Genomic DNA, 10,607 nt, shown 5'->3' with positions numbered 1-10,607 from the left:
GCTTTGAGAGAATTATAGGTTGTGAAACAAGACTTGAGAAAAGGGGAGCTTTTGGAATCCTGGCGAGCAGGGCTGTGGTGGTCGCAGTCAGAAGGGCAAGAAGAGAGGCCGCAAAGTGGAAGAGCAGGTTCTGCTTTATTTCAGCCGTAAATCTCTGAGGCCTGGTGTCCTCGGAGGCAGGGGCTGGACACCTGCGTTCTAGTGACAGCCTCGGCTGTTTCCAGGTGTCCTGCTCTAAGGGTCATCTGAGGAGAAGGGATGTTTGGGTGTCCCTTACACGGAGGTAGACAAGGCATTAGGTTATTGGTAATACCAAAGGAAAAGGGGAATTGCTCTCATTCTTTACGCTGTTTTGAAGGCACTGATGCGGTTTAGGTCTGTGCGACTGGTCCGTTCACAGCGCGATGTGCTTCTCTCTCTGGTTTTCTCAGTGGAAAGTGACACACGCACACTCTTAGTAATATTTCCGGCAACAAGAAGGGCCCTCATAGTCTCTCTGTAGAGGCAGCAACTGCAAGGGTTTCACAGGAATAATGCGCCAACTAAACACGTATTTCTTGTCGGAATAGCATGATTTTTTTTTTTTTTTTTTTTTGTCTTTTTGTCTTTTGCCTTTTCTAGGGCCACTCCTGTGGCATATGGAGGTTCCCAGGCTAGGGGTTGAATTGGAGCTATAGCCACCGGCCTACACCACAGACACAGCAATGCCACATCCTTAACCCAATGAGCAAGGCCAGGGATTGAACCCGCAACCTCAGGGTTCCTAGTTGGATTCGTTAACCACTATGCCACGACAGGAACTCCTGGAATAGCATGATTCTTAAAAAGGTACTCCATTCACTGTTATGCTATTCTTTCTGCTATTTTTAAGTTTTTATTAATGATTTTGAGCATAATTACACGTCCTTTTAGTAGCGAGAGTATGAGTTGTACGGTTGTGGCTTGTACGAACAGGAGCTTGTGTGCATTGTTCTTATGAAAACCTGGCGTTGGGTGCCGGTGCTGGCCGACTGGTAGCAGAGGAGGTGGGACGGCCAGCACTGCTGCGGAGTGATTCTTCCAGGAGCACCCAGCACGACCTCTTCGCGAGGTGTGGTACCAGTGACCTGTCTTAATAGGCAGATGACATGCCAGCAATAGAAATACTGTCCAGGTTTGGAGTCAGGGAGCATAAAAGTTATCCTGGGGAAAAGTATTTTCTGATAGGTGACGGATAGCAACCTCACAAATCCCCTTGAGCTGTTAGCATCACGTAAAGAGTGAAGATTCTAAAACTTTGCTGGTCATCAGCTTTCTAAGGAAATTTGGCCATGCGGACGGGGCGCTAGGAACAGTATGTTTAAAACCAACCCAGATCAAGAGGGGCTACAAATTAAAAAAAAATTTTTTTTTGAGGATTATTCTGAACCTGATGTTTAGGTGAGCAATTGCATTTCATTCCTTTTCACATCTGGAAAAAAGCCTTCTCTCAAACTTGTATCTTTCTCTTTTCTCAGTGTAAGTACTGATATCTACAAGCATTTATTACTTTTTGTAATTAAATGAAAGAAGAAAGAATTAAACAGGGATCTTGGCTTAGGTCCAGTTGCCTTTTGTAACACTTGCCAATCTTTGCCGTCACCGCCTCACTCCCTGATGAGCCCCTTGCTGTGTTGGCGCTGGTGGGCTTGGTCAGAAGGCAGCTTCTCACTCTCTGAAATGAGACCGTGCACTTTGCAGGACTGGATAAACCCACACATACTGCCTCAGTGCTGCCCTCTGGGCCTGGGTGGAGTGGGATGCTGGGGCTCCATGCCTGCCTCACCTGGGGGCAGGTGCACGGCCCTGCGACCGACAGGTGATCTGCTGGGAGACGCTGTTTTACGACGGTCCGGTGAATCTGTCTCACTTCCACCTAATTTGAAAGTAAATCATGACACCTTGAGCATGTGATGTATTAAGAAGTTCTGTTATTTTTCTGACTGAAAATGTTTAGCAGTTGTACACATATTTTGTTAGACTCGAATGGCCAGCAGACAATTTATTACCCTTTTAATGTCAAATCGCGGCTCCTTAAAAATGTAGATAGTCATAGTTTTTTCGTGTTTCTTTACTCAGCATAGTACTTGGTGTAAGAATTTAATAAATACTCTCATTACCAAACAATTTATATGCCCTGCAGTTGCCTTTAATTCATAAAGCTGGACATTGAGCGTGAAGGGAGTGACGCTGGAGAAGAGTAAGTGGGATATGTTTGTGACGTACAAAACTTTTATAGGTGCTTCATGGCGTGTGCTGGCACCTCATCCTCGTTTTCTGTGCCCTGGGCTTTTATTGTGGAAAATTCCGAAGATGCTCAAAAACAGAATTGACAGGAGCTGTGGGTTTATTGTTTCGCCTCCGTTCCTCCACCCCCGACGGCTGGGAGACACATCCCGGGCGTCAGAAAATTTCCCCACAGACTTTTCAGTCCCGCCCCTGGTTCGAGACCACGGCAGAAAGACCCCGTGTTGGATCCGTACACCACGTGTCCGGTGGGGAGCTCCCTGCCAACAGCCGGGCACCAAATCGGTGCCTCGTGAGAGGGTGGCCCTTCTAGAGACTCGGTTCCCAAGGCGTGGGTGTCCCGAGTCAGGAAGGAAGCAGGTCGCCCTTGTGGACTGAGCCCCGCAGGGCCTGCTCCCCCGCCTCTCGGGGCGGAGCGGGGGAGGACGTGAGACGAGAGGAACCGATGGGGGTTCGCCCGTGTTCGCCAGTCTGATGGTGTCTCGGAACGTGGAGGGATTTTTCAGAAACAAGCAGTGGCTTCTTTCCTGGGGGACTCTCGGTGCCCCTCCTTTCTCTGCAGACACTAAGCAGCGTTAGGAACTTAAAAGGCGCTTGTGGCATATAGACGTTTCTGGGCCAGGGATCGAACTGGCACCATAGCAGGGACCTGAGCAGCTGCAGCGAGAGCACCCCCCGCAGCAGCAGGGAATTCCAAGCAGTAGTCTTATGAGAAGGTTTCCTCGGCATGGTCCCAGCCTTTAATGTTCTCCGTTAATGATTTGGGCTTTCACGGAAGTGTGGCGTTTGAACTCCTGTCTAAGTTTTGCAAGCAGTGGTTCCGGGTGACTGTTGCTGAGACTTCTTGTTGTGTGTTGGGAACATGGCCTGGTCAGTGTCCTTCAGCTGGGGGTTGGGGCAGCGGTGTGGCCGGCGGCCTCACTTCCTCGCACCTTGCTTGCTGCGTGGGGGTCCCAGACGCGTTGTCACGAGCACCTGCAGCCGCGCGGTGGTCACAGCCCCTCAGCAAGGCGCGCCTTGTCTTGGAAGCAGCTTAAGGTGACCTCTGCGCGTCCTAACCTTGGCGTCCAGTCTGGGGGTTGTCAACGAGCGTGGCAGAGCCTCATGCAAACCGCTCATTTCTCTGCGGGGGGAGTGGACGCTCTGCTGCGGAATGGGACGGGTGGGGGGGGGGGGTCCTCTGCTCCGGGTGATGTGTATTTGCTCTTCCTGTTGTCTTCTTTGTTTCCCAGGAAATGTATTTCTTTGGGAAAATGATGTATTTTTTTCCAAGTTGACTATATGCAGCTCACACTTTGTGTAAGTGGTTTTAGCTGTTATAAGGTGGGGCTGGGGAAACGACGGGATGGACGCGTAGACGTTGAGTCTTTTTGCATACGTTTCGGCATGTTTTGCTTTGGTGTGTTGGCTTCCGTTGCCACCGTTCAGATCTCTACCAGAGTGTGTCTGTCCCTGCAGCGTGACATATAATGACAAAGAAACTGTTCATTGTTTTTCCAGCCCCTGATGCCTTTTCTTCCTGCGCTTCCGGCATGAATTATGTACCGTATGTGGAGACGCTTGCACTGTTTCCATTACATTCTTTCTGGATGGCTCCTGTTGTATATAGGATATGCTTAAACTTTAGACAAAGTACGAATGTTATTGTGGTTGACCTTGACACCAGATAACTGGGCAGACATTATATAGCCATGTTTGAATCCTCACAAAATGTGCTTCTGAAGCCAACGGAGTCCTGGCGGGAGGCCCTCCTGGACAGCAGGGTCATGGAGCTTTTCTTTACCGTAAGTCCTGCCTTCCCCTCCCCTGGGGAAGGCCCCCGCACGTGCCCCGGGAGAAACCGCGTGCTTTGGTATTTTTCTTAAGTAAAAGGAGACAGGGTGCCTTTCCCCCCTTAAGCCTTCTCTTCTGTTTGGTGTATCTGCTTAAACACAGACTGTATGGGAGTGCTTTTGCTGATTTATAAAAATTTTATATGTTTATGAAGAGTTTAATGTTGCAGGGCTCAAGCTTTTTTGACTCAGGACCCTTTTATACCCTTAAAAATCATTGAGGACCTCGAAGAGCTTTTGTCGATGTGGGGTTATAGCTAATTAATATTTACCATATTAAAAATTCAAATTGAGAACTTTAAAGAATTATTTATTCACTGAAAAATAGCAATACCAAACCATTACAGATGGACATAAATAACATTTCAGTGAACAAATAGCTGTATTTTTGAAAACAAAAGGTTTAGTGAGAAGAGTGGCAGTGTTTTTACGTTTTTGCAAATCTCTCTAAGGTCTGGCGTGACAGAAGACAGCCTCTCACATCCGCTCCCGCGCACGCTGGCTGCTGTGCGACAGGCACGTAGTGCGCGTGTGACAGAGAGGCCAGAAAGGCACGTGCTGCCTCCTTAGGACCGAGAGCAGAGCTCCAGCCTTGCTGACAAGCTGGCAGGGTTTTAGAGCCTCCGAGCTGCCGGGGCCGCCTTCGCCGAGCCGCTGTTCTAGGGCAGCTTGCTTTTTTGTGTCCTGGTTGCCAGTCATGGGCTAAGTTAGTGTCACGGGGGAGTACTTATTTCAGCTATAACTGTGACTCGTCCTGTTTTATTATCTGCTCAATATTAAGAAGTAAGGAATGTGCTCCCGTGTCAGCCTAGAGGCCCCAGTGTGGGAGTCAGATGCTGGGAAAAATACGTGGGTGTGTGGGTGTGTGTGTGTGTGTTTTGGATGCTGGTTTGTAGGTATGGGACTGGCACACAGGTCAGTTAGATGTAATGTCTGGGACAGAACTCCCAATAAAGACCGATTAAAGAGGAGAAAAGAAAGCTGTTTTGCTTAATCCCAACCGTTAAGTATAGTTTACCTTTTTATTTGTTTTGAAGATATTATTCCCCAGCCTTACCGCAGCCTTCCTTTTTACAACATTTTACAACTTTTTACAGCATTTAAAATACCGTGCACGTGTGAGATGGCTAGAACAAAACGCCCCGAGCTGTACCTGAAGATGTTTCCTGTGCAAATGTTCAAACTGACTATGGCCTTGCATCTGCCGCTTGAGGTCCAGGAAGTGATGGCTAGAGAGGTTAGCCGTATCAAAGACAATTGTAACTCCATCTTAACCTTCTCTCGCCTGCCTCCCTGACAGAAATTGTTTTGCTCTGTGTCCGAGTTCAGTTCTTTGTGTGACTCATTGGGCTGTTCCAGCAGCTTCTGAAAAGGTGAAAACCGCGCTGGCAGGACTGGAAACGGCTCCCCCAGTCTGAACAGCTGTCTAGACGCGGGACAGCTGCTCCTGTCAGCTGAGAACCCCACATGCAGATAACGCCTCAGTGGGAGAGTTAACCCTTTTCACGTTGTGGTTTAACAGCTTCGTGTGTATGGCTTGTTGCCTTCATCTCTGCGTTTATAAGCAATTTTCATTTTGTTATTTGTTAGAAAAACGGCGGTGGCTAATCCTTCTGTTTTTATCAAGTTGACTGTCAGTCGTGTGGACGCAGTGCCTCTTGGAAGCGGTTTTCCTCTGGGTTTGAGCGGCTGACAGGCATGGGCTGTGTCTTGGCTTCGGGATCTGGACGCGACCCGTCTGAGCGCGGGCGCCTTGCGGCAGCCTTCTGCCCCTTGCACGCTGGCGACTTCTCGAGTTTTCTTTTCTCCATTAGGTGTCGGAAGACCCACAGGCTGGCCGGCTGCTCGATCCCGATCTTACTTATGTCTTTTCCTGCGCTGCTCGCTCGTACCCGTTAGCGCTGCCGTCTCGGCTCGCAGGCCGTGTCCGCTCCCCGGGCTCCTCCTCGCAGCCCGCCCGGCGCCCTCCTGCACCGATGACTCCTCGGCTATATTCGGCCCAGGCTGCTCCAGTGTCCAGGGCGCGTAATCCCAGCGCTCGCCGGGCGCCCACAAACATCTTGGATCCGGCACGTCCCGGCGGGGCTCGTGCTCCTCTTGACTCTTTGTCCGAGTTGCATGTCCTGCTTCTCCGCTCACCTCCCGGGTGCTCTGTCAGGCCTGGTTTTCTTCGTCCCTTGCTTCGTGGCCTACGCGGGGGGTGAACTCCGTTGTTAATTTGTGAGACATGGTCAGACGTGTTGGCACTCCTTTGTAGTGGCAGGAGGTCAGAGGGCCACTCTGTCATGGAGGAATTAATCGTTGATTTGTGTGTGAAGTCAGGCTCTGAGCACAGTGTCTTATCTGACCCTGTCTCATTGCATAATCCGTGTGGACTCTTTCCTCTGGTTCCCCACGCCTGGACCCGGATCGGGATCCGCAGCCGTTTGCTTGAGGCTTAGAAGCAGCCCCGTGTGTCCCGGGTTGCTTTGTCTCCGGCGCTTTCAAATGTTGCTGAGGTTAAAGCACAGGCCAGGGGCAGTGTGGTTTCGGTTTTAGATGAGGAGCTGAGGAATAAAGTGGCTCGCTTCTTGAATCCGTGTGGGTATGTGGATTTGTGTAAACCTAATGGAGGATATGTGTCAAAAACATTTGTGTTTTTCCAGACCAGGGAGTGGGCAGCTGAAGCTCCTGGCTCTGCAGGCCACGCTCCCCGAGGCAGCCTCAGCTCTGTCTCCTAGTGCAGCTCATTGACGGTCCTCAGAACGTGCAGTTGGTATAACTGTCACGTGTCTAGAAATATTATTATTCCTCGATTTGTTTTTCCCAACCACATAAGAAGGTATGTTTTAAATTCCTTGGAACCTCAAGGTGTTTGAGATTAAAGATGAATGGAATCAGCCAGTGACTGAGTTCTGGTCCCTGTGTCCCAGCACAGTGCCCACGAATACTTGAGAAACAGTCTGACCTCAAGTCATCTATAAAAGATTTGCAGAGCAGGGTGGATATAACCCCAGACAGAGGACTCAGTGTTTCGATTGTGTGGCATTCAGCAAGCAGAGAGATTTGTGTAGGAAAAGAGTGCCTGGAGAAGTCAGATGCTTGTGGAAAGTAGGCAGTGGCCGCAGCAGATTTCGGTATATTAAGCTAGGTCCTCACCTCTGCGTTCTTGTGTGTCCGTGTTTGTCCGACGGTGACTCCGAGAGTATTAAGGCCCCTGGGGGTTAGGGAGCAGCCTTTCGCGAGCATTTCCGTCATCAGATCACTGTGCACCAGGCGTTTCAGATCCCTGTTACCTCACTGAAACATTCTAGATGAGCTTTAAAGAGAGTCCAAGTATAAGTTAAAATTTTTAGCGTTTATTCACAGCAGTGATGCAGGATAAAATGAGAGTCTAACAAATCACGGGCCGTCTGTAAGACGCTGTTGGTATGTTGTTCGCGTGAACGAATTTCTAGGGATTGAGGGGCCTGTCGGTTTCTGCATGGAGCTGTGTGCTTCCCTGAAGCAGCGTCTATACGCTCCTGCCTGCGCTCTGCTAACTTTAGCAGGAAGCTGCAGCGAGGCATAGCTCGCATAATACGGATAACTGTCGGCACTGCTGTTTTTAGAAGAGGCAGTGTGTCTGGCTGTCCGGCATCTGTTTCTCTCTTTGTCATCACATGCTGGACACGGTTCAATTTTCAAAATGTAGGTAGCCCTCGGCTAAAAATTAATTGATACATGTTTCAAGGCCAGGCCTAGAACATAAAGTGGACGGAAGGACCCTTCTCACGTTTGGTTTAACTTGGAAATTCATTTTCTAGGAGTAATCAGCCACAGTGACTTCTCCTACCTCGTTTGGCACAGTAGGTGTGTGACCCTTACAGAAGAGTCATTCTTTCGAACAGGTACATCGGAAGATCAGAGAAGATTCTGACATGGCCCAGGACTCCCTGCAGTGCCTCGCCCAGCTGGCGTCTCTTCACGGGCCCATCTTCCCTGACGAAGGGTCCCAGGTTGACTACCTGGCACACTTCATCGAGGGGCTGCTGAACACCATCAACGGGTAGGTGTGCCGGCCTCGCAGCCGAGGGAGCCGCCCTTCTCCTGGGGGATCAACGGGGAGGAAGGAAGACACCGGGGACTCCCCGCTTTCTCTTTGAAGTGTCGAGAGGGCCGTGCGTGCTCTGCGTGCGCCCTTGGAAGTTGGGAGCGGGTGGCGCTGTTGGAAGGTTGGAAACGGGGTGCTTCCGCTGCGCTAAGCATGCGCCTGGCCTGGGTTGCAGGATCGAGATAGAAGACTCTGAAGCGGTGGGGATCTCCAGCATCATCAGCAACCTGGTGACCGTGTTCCCGCGGAGCGTTTTGACGGCCATTCCCAGTGAGCTGTTCTCGTCCTTTGTGAACTGCCTCACGCACCTCACCTGCTCCTTCGGGCGCAGCGCGGCGCTGGAGGAAGTGGTGAGTGGCCGCGCGCCTCGCGGGCTCGGGTCTGCCTCCGGAGCCGCTCGCAGTCCGTGTGCAGGTGACACGGCATCTGTGCCTGGCTGTTGAAAATCTGTGGATGAGAGTCACTTGAGGAGACCAAATTGTGCTGGTCTCAGGGTTTTCAGCTGAGATGGTTGAGGACCTGCGTGTAGGCAATGGAGTGCGGTCTTCATGTTAAACATTGTGATGAGAGCTTGTTGAAGTTCAAGGGTTGGTATGCTGGTCATTACATGTAATTTTTTGGAGCATTTAAAAATCTTGGGCTTACCTCGAACGTGCATAGATATAATTTGTCTTCAACGATTGTAACTGCTTATTTTGATCAGACTGTGCTCTTCAACTTTTTTCCTGGTGCTGTGGTTTAATAATATGTTTGGAGAAATTTTAATTTACATTAAGACCAGTTACAGTCAGTACTAAAGGCATTTTTTGGCACAGTTTTGTAAATGCTTACCTTCCAGGTTTTATATTTAATTTCGAAAACGTGCACTAAACTCCTTGACAACACAGCTGTATTTGTAACAGTTGCTGTGAATAACTACGTCAAAGTAGTTATTAAGTTGTTGAAACTCATTTTTCTTTTTCTTTTCTTTTTTTTTTGGTCTTTTTGCCATTTCTTGGGCCGCTCCCGCGGCATATGGAGGTTCCCAGGCTAGGGGTCGCATTGGAGCTGTAGCCACCGGCCTACGCCAGAGCCACAGCAACGCGGGATCCGAGCCGCATCTGTGACCTACACCACGGCTCACGGAGACACCGGATCGTTAACCCACTGAGCAAGGGCGGGGACCGAACCTGCAACCTCATGGTTCCTAGTTGGATTCGTTAACCACTGCGCCACGATGGGAACTCCTCATTTTTCTTTTTATGAACTGTTGATCTTTTTCAGAGATTGTAAGGGCGTAAAAGGAAGTTCGTAGACAGCCGATACCATTCCAGGGCACATCCTCAGTTGTTTTGTTGGGGGGGGGCTCTGGCGACACGGGTGGGAGGTTTGTGTGTCCTTTCAGAGGTGCTAGAGGACTCAGCAGTGACTGTGTTTATGTCGTGGGCACCTCAGTGGTTTGATGAGGAAAGGAAGGTGTTCGTGTGCTGGAAAAATGTAGGCAGCGGAGGAACAGGAGCTTAAGGAGAGAAAAATTGTGTAGTAAGCATGGAAATATAGGGAAATTTTAAATATTTAAGCTCTCCTCAAACCCTTTCAAATGATCACAAATTCTGAATCCCTCAGTTTATGCAGAACGTGTGCGTGTGTGCCTGTGTGTCTGTGTGCCCGTTTCCTGGCCCGCGCCCTCCCCCCACCCCCGTCGGTGTGTTTGCGCCTCTGAACCATGTGGGCTAAACAGCACTCTGATCACGTGTTTAGACACACCTTTTAGGTTCTGTTTGCGGGTTAAGAATGCGTCCCACTACTTTATAGAGGAATTGCTAGAGGACAGGGAACATTCTTGGTCTGCAGATCTGTGGTTGAGAATTTATGTATTTATTTTGCCCAAGAGACTTAGAGCTTTTGGACAACAATTCTTCTGCCAAGGTTTGGCGTAGAAATCGTGGCGCCCAGAAAGCCTGTGCACGCTATGTGGCGCTTCCCTCACACAGAGGTGGGTTCTGGCTGCCCTGGGCCCAGTGGGCTTCACTTAGGGAGAGGGTTGTTTGCTTCCCCTTTCTTTTTTTTTTTTTTTTTTACTATTTCTTGGGCCGCTCCCGCGGCATATGGAGGTTCCCAGGCTAGGGGTCCAATCGGAGCTGTAGCCACCGGCCTACGCCAGAGCCACAGCAACGCGGGATCCGAGCCGCGTCTGCAACCTACACCACAGCTCATTGCAACGCCGGATCGTTAACCCACTGAGCAAGGGCAGGGACCGAACCCGCAACCTCATGGTTCCTAGTCGGATTCGTTAACCACTGCGCCACGACGGGAACTCCTGCTTCCCCTTTCTTTTAATTCATTGATTTCTTTTAATGGATCTATTTGTGACATTGAAACATAGTTTTGGAAAGAATCGGTTACCCACTGAAAGTCAGGCAGAGGGAAAGGGTTTGCCTAGCGCCTCTCGGTGCTCA

General features: G+C 49.9%; 1 protein-coding gene across 13 annotated transcripts in view; it reads left to right on the top strand.

The window, feature by feature from the left end:
* Positions 1 to 10,607, top strand: part of XPO4 (exportin 4) — a 103,061-nt gene that overhangs the window by 58,358 nt on the left and 34,096 nt on the right. For 7 of the 13 annotated variants that reach the window (XM_084981208.1, XM_084981205.1, XM_084981203.1 and 4 more), the window contains 3 exons: positions 3,937 to 4,049; positions 7,967 to 8,124; positions 8,345 to 8,519. In XM_084981208.1, the coding sequence (XP_084837334.1) occupies positions 3,937 to 4,049; positions 7,967 to 8,124; positions 8,345 to 8,519 (446 nt within the window). The remainder of the gene's footprint in view (positions 1 to 3,936; positions 4,050 to 7,966; positions 8,125 to 8,344; positions 8,520 to 10,607) is intronic. The other 6 variants (XM_084981209.1, XM_084981210.1, XM_084981213.1 and 3 more) reach the window with 1 other exon arrangement.

This window comes from Sus scrofa, chromosome 11, assembly GCF_054392235.1.
Source record: "Sus scrofa isolate SSC_HxYL_T2T_F1_AM1 chromosome 11, Sscrofa_HxYL_maternal_Yorkshire_Landrace_v2.0, whole genome shotgun sequence".
Classification (NCBI taxonomy): Eukaryota; Metazoa; Chordata; class Mammalia; order Artiodactyla; family Suidae; genus Sus; species Sus scrofa.
Note: the sequence above shows the minus strand (reverse complement) of the source record. Positions and strands in the feature narration are given on the sequence as shown.